At 45.9% G+C, this 12,517-nt stretch overlaps 1 protein-coding gene across 5 annotated transcripts in view; it reads left to right on the top strand.

The window, feature by feature from the left end:
- The window catches only part of LOC124038249 (regulating synaptic membrane exocytosis protein 1-like), a 36,486-nt gene that overhangs the window by 15,490 nt on the left and 8,479 nt on the right, over window positions 1-12,517 (top strand). For 3 of the 5 annotated variants that reach the window (XM_046353870.1, XM_046353869.1, XM_046353873.1), the window contains 7 exons: window positions 4,065-4,236; window positions 5,238-5,342; window positions 6,028-6,090; window positions 8,577-8,678; window positions 8,959-9,036; window positions 9,743-9,802; window positions 10,114-10,179. In XM_046353870.1, the coding sequence (XP_046209826.1) occupies window positions 4,065-4,236; window positions 5,238-5,342; window positions 6,028-6,090; window positions 8,577-8,678; window positions 8,959-9,036; window positions 9,743-9,802; window positions 10,114-10,179 (646 nt within the window). The remainder of the gene's footprint in view (window positions 1-4,064; window positions 4,237-5,237; window positions 5,343-6,027; window positions 6,091-8,576; window positions 8,679-8,958; window positions 9,037-9,742; window positions 9,803-10,113; window positions 10,180-12,517) is intronic. The other 2 variants (XM_046353871.1, XM_046353872.1) reach the window with 2 other exon arrangements.

The raw sequence follows: 12,517 nt of genomic DNA, 5'->3' as shown, positions 1-12,517 counted from the left end.
ATGCGTTGTGTAGACCTCACTACCCTCTGGAGAGCCTTACGCTTGAGGGCGGAGCAGTTGCCGTACCAGGAGGTGATACAGCCCGCCAGGATGCTCTCGATTGTGCATCTGTAGAAGTTTGTGAGTGCTTTTGGTGACAAGCCGAATTTCTTCAGCCTCCTGAGGTTGAAGAGGCGCTGCTGCGCCTTCTTCACGACGCTGTCAGTGTGAGTGGACCAATTCAGTTTGTCTGTGATGTGTATGCCGAGGAACTTAAAACTTGCTACCCTCTCCACTACTGTTCCATCGATGTGGATAGGGGGGTGTTCCCTCTGCTGTTTCCTGAAGTCCACAATCATCTCCTTAGTTTTGTTGACGTTGAGTGTGAGGTTATTTTACTGACACCACACTCCGAGGGCCCTCACCTCCTCCCTGTAGGCCGTCTCGTCGTTGTTGGTAATCAAGCCTACCACTGTTGTGTCGTCCGCAAACGTGATGATTGAGTTGGAGGCGTGCCTGGCCACGCAGTCGTGGGTGAACAGGGAGTACAGGAGAGGGCTCAGAACGCACCCTTGTGGGGCCCCCGTGTTGAGGATCAGCGGGGAGGAGATGTTGTTGCCTACCCTCACCACCTGGGGGCGGCCCGTCAGGAAGTCCAGTACCCAGTTGCACAGGGCGGGGTCGAGACCCAGGGTCTCGAGCTTGATGACGAGCTTGGAGGGTACTATGGTGTTGAATGCCGAGCTGCAGTCAATGAACAGCATTCTCACATAGGTATTCCTCTTGTCTAGGTGGGTTAGGGTAGTGTGCAGTGTGGTTGAGATTGCGTCGTCTGTGGACCTATTTGGGCGGTAAGCAAATTGGAGTGGGTCTAGGGTGTCAGGTAGGGTGGAGGTGATATGGTCCTTGACTAGTCTCTCAAAGCACTTCATGATGACGGAAGTGAGTGCTACGGGGCGGTAGTCGTTTAGCTCAGTTACCTTAGCTTTCTTGGGAACAGGAACAATGGTGGCCCTCTTGAAGCATGTGGGAACAGCAGACTGGCATAGGGATTGATTGAATATGTCCGTAAACACACCGGCCAGCTGGTCTGCGCATGCTCTGAGGGCGCGGCTGGGGATGCAGCCTTGTGAGGGTTAACACGTTTAAATGTCTTACTCACCTCGGCTGCAGTGAAGGAGAGACCGCATGTTTTCGTTGCAGGCCGTGTCAGTGGCACTGTATTGTCCTCAAAGCGGGCAAAAAAGTTATTTAGTCTGCCTGGGAGCAAGACATCCTGGTCCGTGACTGGGCTGGGTTTCTTCTTGTAGTCCGTGATTGACTGTAGACCCTGCCACATGCCTCTTGTGTCTGAGCCGTTGAATTGAGATCTTACTTTGTCTCTGTACTGACGCTTAGCTTGTTTAATAGCCTTGCGGAGGGAATAGCTGCATTGTTTATATTCGGTCATGTTACCAGACACCTTGCCCTGATTAAAAGCAGTGGTTCGCGCTTTCAGTTTCACGCGAATGCTGCCATCAATCCACGGTTTCTGGTTAGGGAATGTTTTTATCGTTGCTATGGGAACGACATCTTCAACGCACGTTCTAATGAACACGCACACCGAATCAGCGTATTCGTCAATATTTTTATCTGACGCAATACGAAACATGTCCCAGTCCACGTGATGGAAGCAGTCTTGGAGTGTGGAGTCAGCTTGGTCGGACCAGCGTTGGACAGACCTCAGCGTGGGAGCCTCTTGTTTAAGTTTCTGTCTGTAGGCAGGGATCAACAAAATGGAGTCGTGGTCAGCTTTTCCGAAAGGGGGGCGGGGCAGGGCCTTATATGCGTCACGGACCAATTCCTTATTGAGTGTATAAAGGGTACTTCCTGTTTGAGTTTTTGCTTGTAAGCAGGAATCAGGAGAATAGAGTTATGCTCAGATTTGCCAAATGGAGTGTGTGGGAGAGCTTTGTATGTCTTTCTGTGTGTGGAGTAAAGGTGATCTAGTTTTCTTCACCTCTAGTCACACAGATTACATGCTTGTAAAAATTTGATAAAATGGATTTCAGTTTCCCTGCATTCATTAAAAACACTGGCCACTAGAAGCACCTCCTCTGGATGTGCATTCTCTAGTTTGCCTACGGCCCTATACAGCTTGTTGAGTGTGGTCTTAGTGCCAACATCGGTTTGTGATGGTACATAGACAGTTACAAAGGAATAAAGATGAAAATTATCTTGGTAAATACTGTAATATGGTCTGCAGCATATCATTAGGTATTCTAAGTAAGGCAAGCAAAACCTTGAGACTTCCTCAACATTAGAGATCCTCCACCAGCTGATCCTCCACCAGGAGGAGATCCTCCACCAGCTGATCCTCCACCAGCTGATCCTCCACCAGCTGATCCTCCACCAGGAGGAGATCCTCCACCAGCTGATCCTCCACCAGGAGGAGATCCTCCACCAGCTGATCCTCCACCAGGAGGAGATCCTCCACCAGCTGATCCTCCACCAGGAGGAGATCCTCCACCAGCTGATCCTCCACCAGGAGGAGATCCTCCACCAGCTGATCCTCCACCAGGAGGAGATCCTCCACCAGCTGATCCTCCACCAGGAGGAGATTCTCCACCAGCTGATCCTCCACCAGGAGGAGATCCTCCACCAGCTGATCCTCCACCAGGAGGAGATCCTCCACCAGCTGATCCTCCACCAGGAGGAGATCCTCCACCAGCTGATCCTCCACCAGGAGGAGATCCTCCACCAGCTGCCTTGACGATGCATTGGAAAAAAACGCTAGATGAATATTGTCCTTGTTCAGCCACGACACCAAGAAACATAGGATATTACAGTTCTTCAGGTCCTGTTGATAAGATAGTCTCAAACGGAGCTCGTCCATTTTGTTCTCCAGTGATTGTACGTTTGCCAATAGAACAGAGGGTGGAGGCGGTTTATTTAACCTCTGTCTTAGTCTTGTCAGGGAGCTCGCCCATTTTGTTTCTTCCTCTTTCGAGTCCGGGGGATTAGGGCCTGGTCACTGTTCTGATATCCAGAAGCTGTTTTCGGTCATAGGAAATGATGGCAGAAATATTATGAACCAAAAAAAGTTAACTTCATAGCAAAAAAAAGCAAAAAAACACTCAAAATAACAGAATTGGTCAGGAGGTCATAGCTATCCGCTGCAGCGCCATCTTCCAGTTGTATCTAAAGGTGGGTGGAGGCAAGGGAATGCTGTCTTCTTACGAAGAGAGACATTCCATCGACATTCTACCACTAAAACGTTGTTCTGTTGTTGTCAGAACACTCAGGAAACTTCACTGCCGTATTTGTCTGTGGTTGTGGGTGTGTGCGTGTGGGCATATGTGTGAAAGACAGAGAGAAAAAAAAGAGAGAGCGAGAGAGAGAGAGAGAGAGAGAGAGAGAGAGAGAGAGAGAGAGAGAGAGAGAGAGAGAGAGAGAGAGAGAGAGAGAGAGAGAGAGAGAGAGAGAGAGAGAGAGAGAGAGAGAGAGAGAGAGAGAGAGAGAGAGAGAGAGAGAGAGAGAGAGAGAGAGAGAGAGAGAGAGAGAGAGAGAGAGAGAGAGAAAGAAAGAGATTGAGAGAGAGAGAAGAGATTAGAGAGAGAGAGGAGAAAAGAAGAGAGGAGAGAGAGAGGACCCAGAGCTTTAATGAAGATTCCTCTAAATAAAGATGACAAAAAACACTAACCTCTCATTATTTTTCTTGGTAGAAAAGCAAATTGGAGATTACAGGGACCCACTCTCAGCTTTAATGAAGCATTCCTCTCCTTTAAAGATGACAAAAAAACACTCACATCGTCCTTAGTTATTTGCAATGTGATTGCAGTGAGATTTTCACTGTTTACAGGAAACAGAAAACAGGTCATTACTTCTTTAAGCAAGCTGAACATTATAAGCTCACAGGAGGAGGTTGTTTGGTAAAGCAGGAACACTGTGTATCCTTGGGTTCAACTGGAATGAGTTGTTTGTATCAGTATTGTCATATTAGAGCTGAGGGCTAAAATTGTGCCAGCTTGGGACAGTACAGTATGCATGTTTTGCTTTTATAAACAATGCTTCTCTCCCCTTGTGGCTGTGTGTGTGTGGTGTAGCAGCCGAAAGAGGCTCGCGGGAAAGGGAGAGGCAGCAGAGGGTTCCCCACGCCACCACTCTGGAGGTGCCGGAGCAGCAGAGGACACCCCAACATCGCTCTCGATCTGTCTCCCCTCACAGAGAGGAACAAGGCAGGGGCCGATCACGACCCACCAACGTTCCCACCCAGAGGTGAGGGGAGTGGAAAGGACAGGGGGAGATGGGGTGTTGATGAAGAGAGCGGGTTGAGGAGAGAACTTCAGGGACAAGTTTGTGTTTCGGCCTTTGTGACCCAGAATATGTAATGCTGCCAATATTGCTCTTACTATCACTGGCAACACAGCCAACACTGTTACCACAGCTGGCAACACAGCCAACACATACACTGTTACCACAGCTGGCAACACAGCCAACACATACACTGTTACCACAGCTGGCAACACAGCCAACACATACACTGTTACCACAGCTGGCAACACAGCCAACACATACACTGTTACCACAGCTGGCAACACAGCCAACACATACACTGTTACCACAGCTGGCAACACAGCCAACACATACAATGTTACCACAACTGGCAACACAGCCAACACATACACTGTTACCACAGCTGGCAACACAGCCAACACATACACTGTTACCACAGCTGGCAACACAGCCAACACATACACTGTTACCACAACTGGCAACACAGCCAACACATACAATGTTACCACAGCTGGCAACACAGCCAACACATACACTGTTACCACAGCTGGCAACACAGCCAACACATACACTGTTACCACAGCTGGCAACACAGCCAACACATACACTGTTACCACAGCTGGCAACACAGCCAACACATACACTGTTACCACAGCTGGCAACACAGCCAACACATACACTGTTACCACAGCTGGCAACACAGCCAACACATACAATGTTACCACAACTGGCAACACAGCCAACACATACACTGTTACCACAGCTGGCAACACAGCCAACACATACACTGTTACCACAGCTGGCAACACAGCCAACACATACACTGTTACCACAGCTGGCAACACAGCCAACACATACACTGTTACCACAGCTAAAAGGCTTTTTCTCTATTTCTCCCCCCCCCACCTCTTCTCTCTTTTGCGCACTCTCTCCCTTTTCCTCCTCTTCTTCTCCATATCTTACTTAACCCTCATCTGTGTCAGGAGTTTGGATGATGAGATCCACCATAGTAGGAGGTCTAGTTCTCCCACCCGCTACGACGACTCTGCCGGAGGACACTACCAGGAGCAGGACTATGTAGATGACAGGTGTGTGTGTGTGTGTGTGTGTGTGTGTGTGTGTGTGTGTGTGTGTGTGTGTGTGTGTGTGTGTGTGTGTGTGTGTGTGTGTGTGTGTGTGTGTGTGTGTGTGTGTGTGTGTGTGTGTGTGTGTGTGTGTGTGTGTGTGTGTGTGTGTGTGTGTGTGTGTGTGCAATCGGGTGGCCCTGGATTATTTTTTTTCCCTTTTTCTCTTTTCCAGTTCAAAAGGTCCTTTAGTTGTATTTCTTCCTTTGTCTTCTGCTCTCTTCCTTTCTGTGATTCAGCACAACGAATAGTCAGGATTATGTTTGGATATGGCTGCTCACGTGTATGTTGTTCTCAGTTGTTTGCTGATTCAGACTCTCAGAACAATGAAGTTATAGCCATGAGACAAAAGTTTAGTAAGAGTTATAAGGCGTCGTAGCCTCTCTTGCTGTCATATGTGTACCTGTCGGAGTAGGTAGAAGTTGCCCTTAATCACTGATACCAGGTCAGATTTGTTCATCCCCTGTAATGGTTAGGGTTAGAATATGGGATAGAATCATCTGAATCTAGATCTGTGGTTAGGGGCAACTTCTACCTGTCCCATTGTTCTCCGCTGGCTCAGCTTTGTATCTATGTTCTTTCTCTGTCCTCCGGTTTGGCTTCCGTTGTTTATTTCCTCATGTGTCATCCATCCCCATGGTAACCACAGTGAGGTCATCTTGATCCACCAATCAATGCGGGGCAAAAGTGCAGAGTGCCTACACACTAAAAGGTAAACAGGAGTCAGGACATGTGTTATTATTTGTATTAGGTATGATCATAATCCTCATTCTCAGCGTCCTTATGACGCTTCATCTTAAGTGGTCCTTGACGTATTCCATTGATTTTGAAGCTGCATATAGATGTGTGGAGGTTTCCTACATGACTTTACCCTTGATCTAAATGCTTCTTATTCTGTCATAATGTGTGTGAGAGAGCAATTGACATGCGATTTCAGTGTGTCCATCCTATCCCATGTGACAGTGACACAACACACACCCGATCAGACGTCAACACCGGGACTGTCCACCGCTGACCGCACATAGCCTCTGCTGACCCTGGCCAATGCCTGAGGGGCAGCTAGTTATTCAGAGTTAGCGTCATGTAGCTACAGTGATCCGTTCATGGTTGTAATAATGTGCCTCGAGCACTAGAGGGCACTTTTTGACACTAGTTCAGTGCATTACCAGATCCATTATATTGGACAAAGGTGCAATACTGTCCCAGTGAGCCCACCCATAGAGGTAAGTGGCAAAGCCTGGCTGGTACATGGCTGGAAGAGACTGGCAAAGGCTGGCATACATGCTTCCACATGGCTGGCATGCAGCTCTCCTGTCTTTCTTTAGCAGTAGTTTGGGAATTGTATTTCCATTCTGTTAATCCATTTTCCTCCTTCCCCTTTTTCTATCTCCATCTCCTGCATGCACACACACATCACACCTCAGGAGGTCTTCTAGACAGTGGTGTAAAGTACTTCATTAAAAATACTTTAATGTACTACTTAAATCAATGTTTTGGGTATCTGTACTTCACTATTTATATTTTTGACAACTTTTACTTTTACTTCACTACATTTCTATAGAAGATAATGTACTTTTTACTCCATACATTTTCCCTGACACCCACAAGTGCTCATTTTGAATGCTTAGCAGGACAGGAAAATGGTCCAATTCATGCACTAATCAAGAGAACATCCCTGGTCATCCCTGCTGCCTCTAATCTGGCGGATTCATGGACCAACGAAACCCAAATTCTTTGTTTGTGTTGGGATGTTCCCCTGGCTAACCCGAAATTAAAATGATTTGCTTAATATAAGGAATTTGAAAGGATTTATACTTTTACTTTTGATACTTAAGTGTATATGAGCAATTACATTTACTTTTGATATATAAATATATTTAAAACCAAATTCTTTTAGACTTTTACTCAAGTATAATTTTACTGGGTGACTTTCAACTTTTACTTGAGTCATTTTCTATTAAGGTATCTTTACGTTTACTCAAGTATGACGATTGGGTACTTCTTCCACCACTGCTTCTAGACACAGTAACACTCTCCCCGCTAAGATGCCTCTCTTAGTCAACAGCATCCACAAGGACATCTACAGGTATGTGGAAGAAGAGAGCGAGGCTGTGTTGGAAAGTCGTTCCCCTCCAAACTTTGTACCCCCCCCCCATGTACACACACAATTATCTTGTAAGTTTGTGTTGTCATGGTGCGTTATACTTTTGTAGTTTGATATTCAGGAGGTAATATCACTTGAGTGACTTCCTACCAGTATTGCAGTACAGATACTGTATCCTGGTCTTACTGATCTTAATCTTTCTGGTATCCTTGAATGAATTCTATCAATTCACTTGGAGCCGGTACTGAAGGTAGTCCAATATGCACTTCATGAACAGTTGTTTCAATCTTGCCCATGGGAGTATTGTCCACAGCTGTAGGCTACCAGACACATCCTTACCCGCTCTTGGCCTTTGTTTGTTTGATGTTAAGTTGATTTTTGTTGTGTTTTAATAACATGCTTTGTTTCAATTTTTTTTTAAATTGTCTTGTGTGAAGTTCCACGCTGCCTGCATGTCTAAAAACTAGCTCAATGGTGCGCTCCAGTGTTGTCACGGCAACGCGCTCCGCTCTTTCACACAACGAGTTCTCAGGTTTACAGACGAGATCACCATTAGGTATGGCACACACACGCAGACACAGACACAGACACAGACACAGACACAGACACAGACACAGACACAAACACACACACACACACACACACACACACACACACACACACACACACACACACACACACACACACACACACACACACACACACACACACACACACACACACACACACACACACACACACACACACACACACACACACACACACACACACACACACACACACACACACACACACAGAGAGAGAGAGACTGACAGACAGGCAGACCTTTAGCCTCATACCATGGTCAAGGACTCTTCTGAGAACCGGAGAACAGGTCTCCGAGACAACCTGACTACCTTACTATCTGACAACATCTTGCATTGCCGTGACTGTAGTCAATCACCTAATCACTCGAAACCAGGTTCAGACTAGCATGTCCTTTATGATTTGGGTATCTAACATTTCTTTCTTTTCCATTTTTCTCTTCTTTTTTCTGCATCTCCTCCTGTCCTGTTTTCTCCTCCCCTGCATTGGATGGCATGTTATTGGGCTAGTGATCTACAGCCTTCTCTTGACAGGGTTAAGACTAGGAGCGCTAGCACCAACTGTCTGAACCCAGAAAGGAACCATAGTGTTCCTTCACCAGAGCCCAAAAGGTACCAGCCCACTGACTTGTACTCTGCACCCCACCTCCTACACTATTTTAGCGTGTGTGTGTGTGTGTGTGTGTGTGTGTGGTGGGGGAGGGGGGGGGTCTCATGGAGTGAGTGTTTATACATAGCTACTTTATGAGAGGACATAAAGGGAGGGTCCCTTTTTTGTGATAAAACTGGGACTCGGACATATGATAGACCCATGAACACGATAAAGCCCCTATGAGAGTGCAGGTGATCATGTGTTTCTCTGTGTGTCCACCGGGGGTGCTGCGGGTCTCAGCTGCTCCCAGTCTCTGCCCCGCAGACGCCCCGCCAGCCCCAGGATTCTAATCCAACAGACCTCCCCAGAAGACGACAGGTACCCCCTTCCCATCCGGCCCCATCACCCCTGTTATCAGCTGACCCCAACCTTAACCCCAACACCTGTACTACAGTGTAATAGCTCGCTAACCTCTAACCCTAAACGGATCCCAATCAATCATTTTGTTCAATGGGACTATTTTCAGGGTCTTTGGGCGTAGATTCTGGTGGCTCTAATTTGTTCTTTAGAATCACTGTGGCTTGTAGTTTGGATTCTAGAATGTAACAGTCTATAGGTTGTGTTCTCCAATCTAGTTTGTGTTCTAGCATTCTCCCGTGTAAACGTTGTGTTCTAAAATCCTCGCAGCCTCTATCTTCTCATGAAGAATGGCTGTGCTGTTTTGCTTTTCGCTTGTGGAGTTGTAGTCTATGAATTGAGGGATTTCAGAAGCTTTTGTCTGTTTATTGCATGCCAACTGAGCTTTTCTCATTATCACTGTTTTGTCTTTCATATTCATAACAAAAGACACATCATTCAGGATTCAAAGTTGAGTTTAAATCTATGTAAGTCACAAGTGGTGTGTTTGTGTCTGTCTGTGTGCGTGTGTCTGTCTGTGTGCGTGTGTCTGTCTGTGTACGTGTGTGTCTGTGTACGTGTGTCTGTCTGTGTGCGTGTGTCTGTCTGTGTGCGTGTGTCTGTCTGTGTACGTGTGTCTGTGTTGCCCATCATGTCATCCCATCACCTTCATGTTTGTATGAAACAGATGGATGGAGCGTCTAGTTCCTAGACAAGAGACAGTAAACCACCTCGGTGCAAAGAAGAGGTACACACACACACACACACACACACACACACACACACGCAGTACTTGTTCAAAGAATGCATGAGAGTGTGATGCTTCTTCCTGATCTTTGTTCCATATTCTATTGTTGTGTATTGACAACACAGAGGCAGCTACATCAACTCCATATCTCAGCTGGCTTCTGTAGAACATAAGGCTGTCCGATTCATTATGAATAGAGAATCAGACTTCTCTCACTTACCCCAGCTGTTTACCCCTCTCCCATACTCCATTCATTTATTCATCCCTCCATCCGATTCTTTCTGTTTTCCACTCATCCCCCAATTTCCCAGGCAAACTCGGACCCTGGACTCATCAACCTGTCACACTCTAGGAAAGGAGCTCCCTGGCAGAGACAGGTAAGGTGGCCAACCATAACATATACCCAGATTTTTGTGTTTCAACATCATCACTTCTGGCCCAATCCTTAAACTTTCCTAAAAAATCTCCCATTCACATCAGTACAGGATTAAAGTGAAAGCTTGAGTTGAGCATGTGAATCTCATTGTGGGTTTCATCCTGCCATCATAGACTGTCCCATCTCATGAGTTCCCAGAGTAGGATGAAGTTCCCCATAGACATCTAAGATCAGTTTTCCCCCATAACAATTTCGGTTTGCGGGTCAACTGATCCTAGAGTGGTGGTCTACCTCTTTTCTGTTCACCAGTTCATCCACTGTACCACTATTAAAAACTTTGATTTGGTAATTATCTATTGCTTTTAAGAGGTTGTCACCTGGTACTGTACTGTACTGCAGTGGTACTGTACTGCAGTGGTACTGTACTGTACTGCAGTGATTAGCATCAGGGGTTGAAACCAATTTCTTTTCCTAATCATTTCATCCAGAACAGAAACTCTGAACTGGTTTGAACCTAAATAAGTTAGTTTATTTTGTTCTTTCTGTTCCTTTTTAAACCTCTTAAATATATATATTTTTTTTAATTTAGCTCGACATTAAATTACTTCACCAATGCATAGAGCAGCTTGCTATGGAGCAGGCAAACTATGTACATGCATTGGACAGACAAGTGTAGTGTTGGGTGTAACATTGTTTTTGCTGGTGAGGATAATGCCGGGAATCTTGTTTTTATCACATGCATTATCTGAATTAGGCCCACAGATGTATACCTACGGAGGAGTGGCTTATGTGAAGGAACTTGAAATGTCTTTCAACTTCAACGGATTGACTTAACTAGTGTTGGACCAGAGCCCTTGATCATAACTCTCCGTTTTACATTACATTACACTGAATGGTGCCTAGAGTTTTCGAGAGCGAGACCAGAGCTACCTAATAATCTCGCTAGACAACAAGCTTTTTTTTTTGCAGAGCGACACCAGTTGTTAAAATAAAAACACGGCTTACCTTTTTGTAGCTAATGACTCCAATGTCAAACTATAGTATTCTTAACTAGCATTGAAAAAGTCCATCTTATTGTTCTCTAATTTGCATAGGCGCTTTGTTGCATTTTTTTTGTGTGTGGGGGATTGTTAACCGGTTCCCATGCTTTTCAATAATGGTTCTGTTCTGGAACAGTATAGATCGCATTCGTTCTCGGGTCTGGTTCGGTTCCTTGAAAAATGTCATTATTTTATGGTTTTTTGGTTCACTTCCCTGAACCAGTTCCAACCCCAATTCAACAGCTCAGACACAAGACTTATGTGGCAGGGTCTGCAGACAATCACAGACTACGACGGGAAAACCAGCCACGTCCTCAGAGGATGCGCAGACCAGCTAGCAGGAGTGTTTTCGGACATATTCAATCTCTCCCTATCCCAGTCTGCTTCAAGATGTCCACCATTGTTCCTGTACCCTGTACTGAAACAAAGGTAACTGAACTAAATGACTATCGCCCTGTAGCACTCATGAAGTGCTTTGAGAGGCTAGTTAAGGATCATATCACCTCTACCTTACCTGACACCCCAGACCCGCTTCAATTTGCCTACCGCCCTAATAGATGCAAAGATGATGCAATCGCCATCGCACTGCACGCTGCCCTATCCCATCTGGACAAGAGGAATACCTATGTAAGAATGCTATTCATTGACTACAGCTCAGCATTCAACAACATAGTACCTCTAAGCTCATCAGTAAGCTCGGTGCCCTGGGTCTGAACCCCGCCTTGTGCCACTGGGTCCAGGACTTCCTGACGGGCAGCCCCGATTACCAAAAATGACGAGACAGCGTACAGGGAGGTGAGGGCCCTGGGAGAATAACCTGGCAGGAAATGAACCTCTAACTCCACGTCAACAAAAACAAGGAGCTGATCATGGACTTCAGGAAACAGCAGAGGGAGCACTTCCCTATCCACATCGACGGGACCGCAGTGGAGAAGGTGGAAAGCTTGAAATTCATTGGCGTACACATCACTGACGATCTGAAATGGTCCACCCACACAGACAGTGTGGTGAAGAATGCGCAACAGTGCATATATATATATATATATATATATATATACTGTACTCTATTCTACTGTATTTTAGTCAAAGCCACTCTGACATTACTCAATCTAATATTGCAATATTCCTTAATTCCGTTATTTTACTTTTAGACTTGTGTGTATCGTTGTGAACCGTTTGTAGATACAACTGCACTGCTCGATACTACTGTTCTGTTGAAGCTAGGAACACAAGCACTTCGCTGCACCTGCAATAACATCTGCTGAAGATGTGTGTGTGTGACCAATAACATTTGATTTG

Source organism: Oncorhynchus gorbuscha, linkage group LG06 (genome assembly GCF_021184085.1).
Source record: "Oncorhynchus gorbuscha isolate QuinsamMale2020 ecotype Even-year linkage group LG06, OgorEven_v1.0, whole genome shotgun sequence".
NCBI classification, from domain to species: Eukaryota; Metazoa; Chordata; class Actinopteri; order Salmoniformes; family Salmonidae; genus Oncorhynchus; species Oncorhynchus gorbuscha.
The sequence above is the reverse complement of the archived record's forward strand: the minus strand, read 5'-3'. Positions and strand labels throughout refer to the sequence as shown.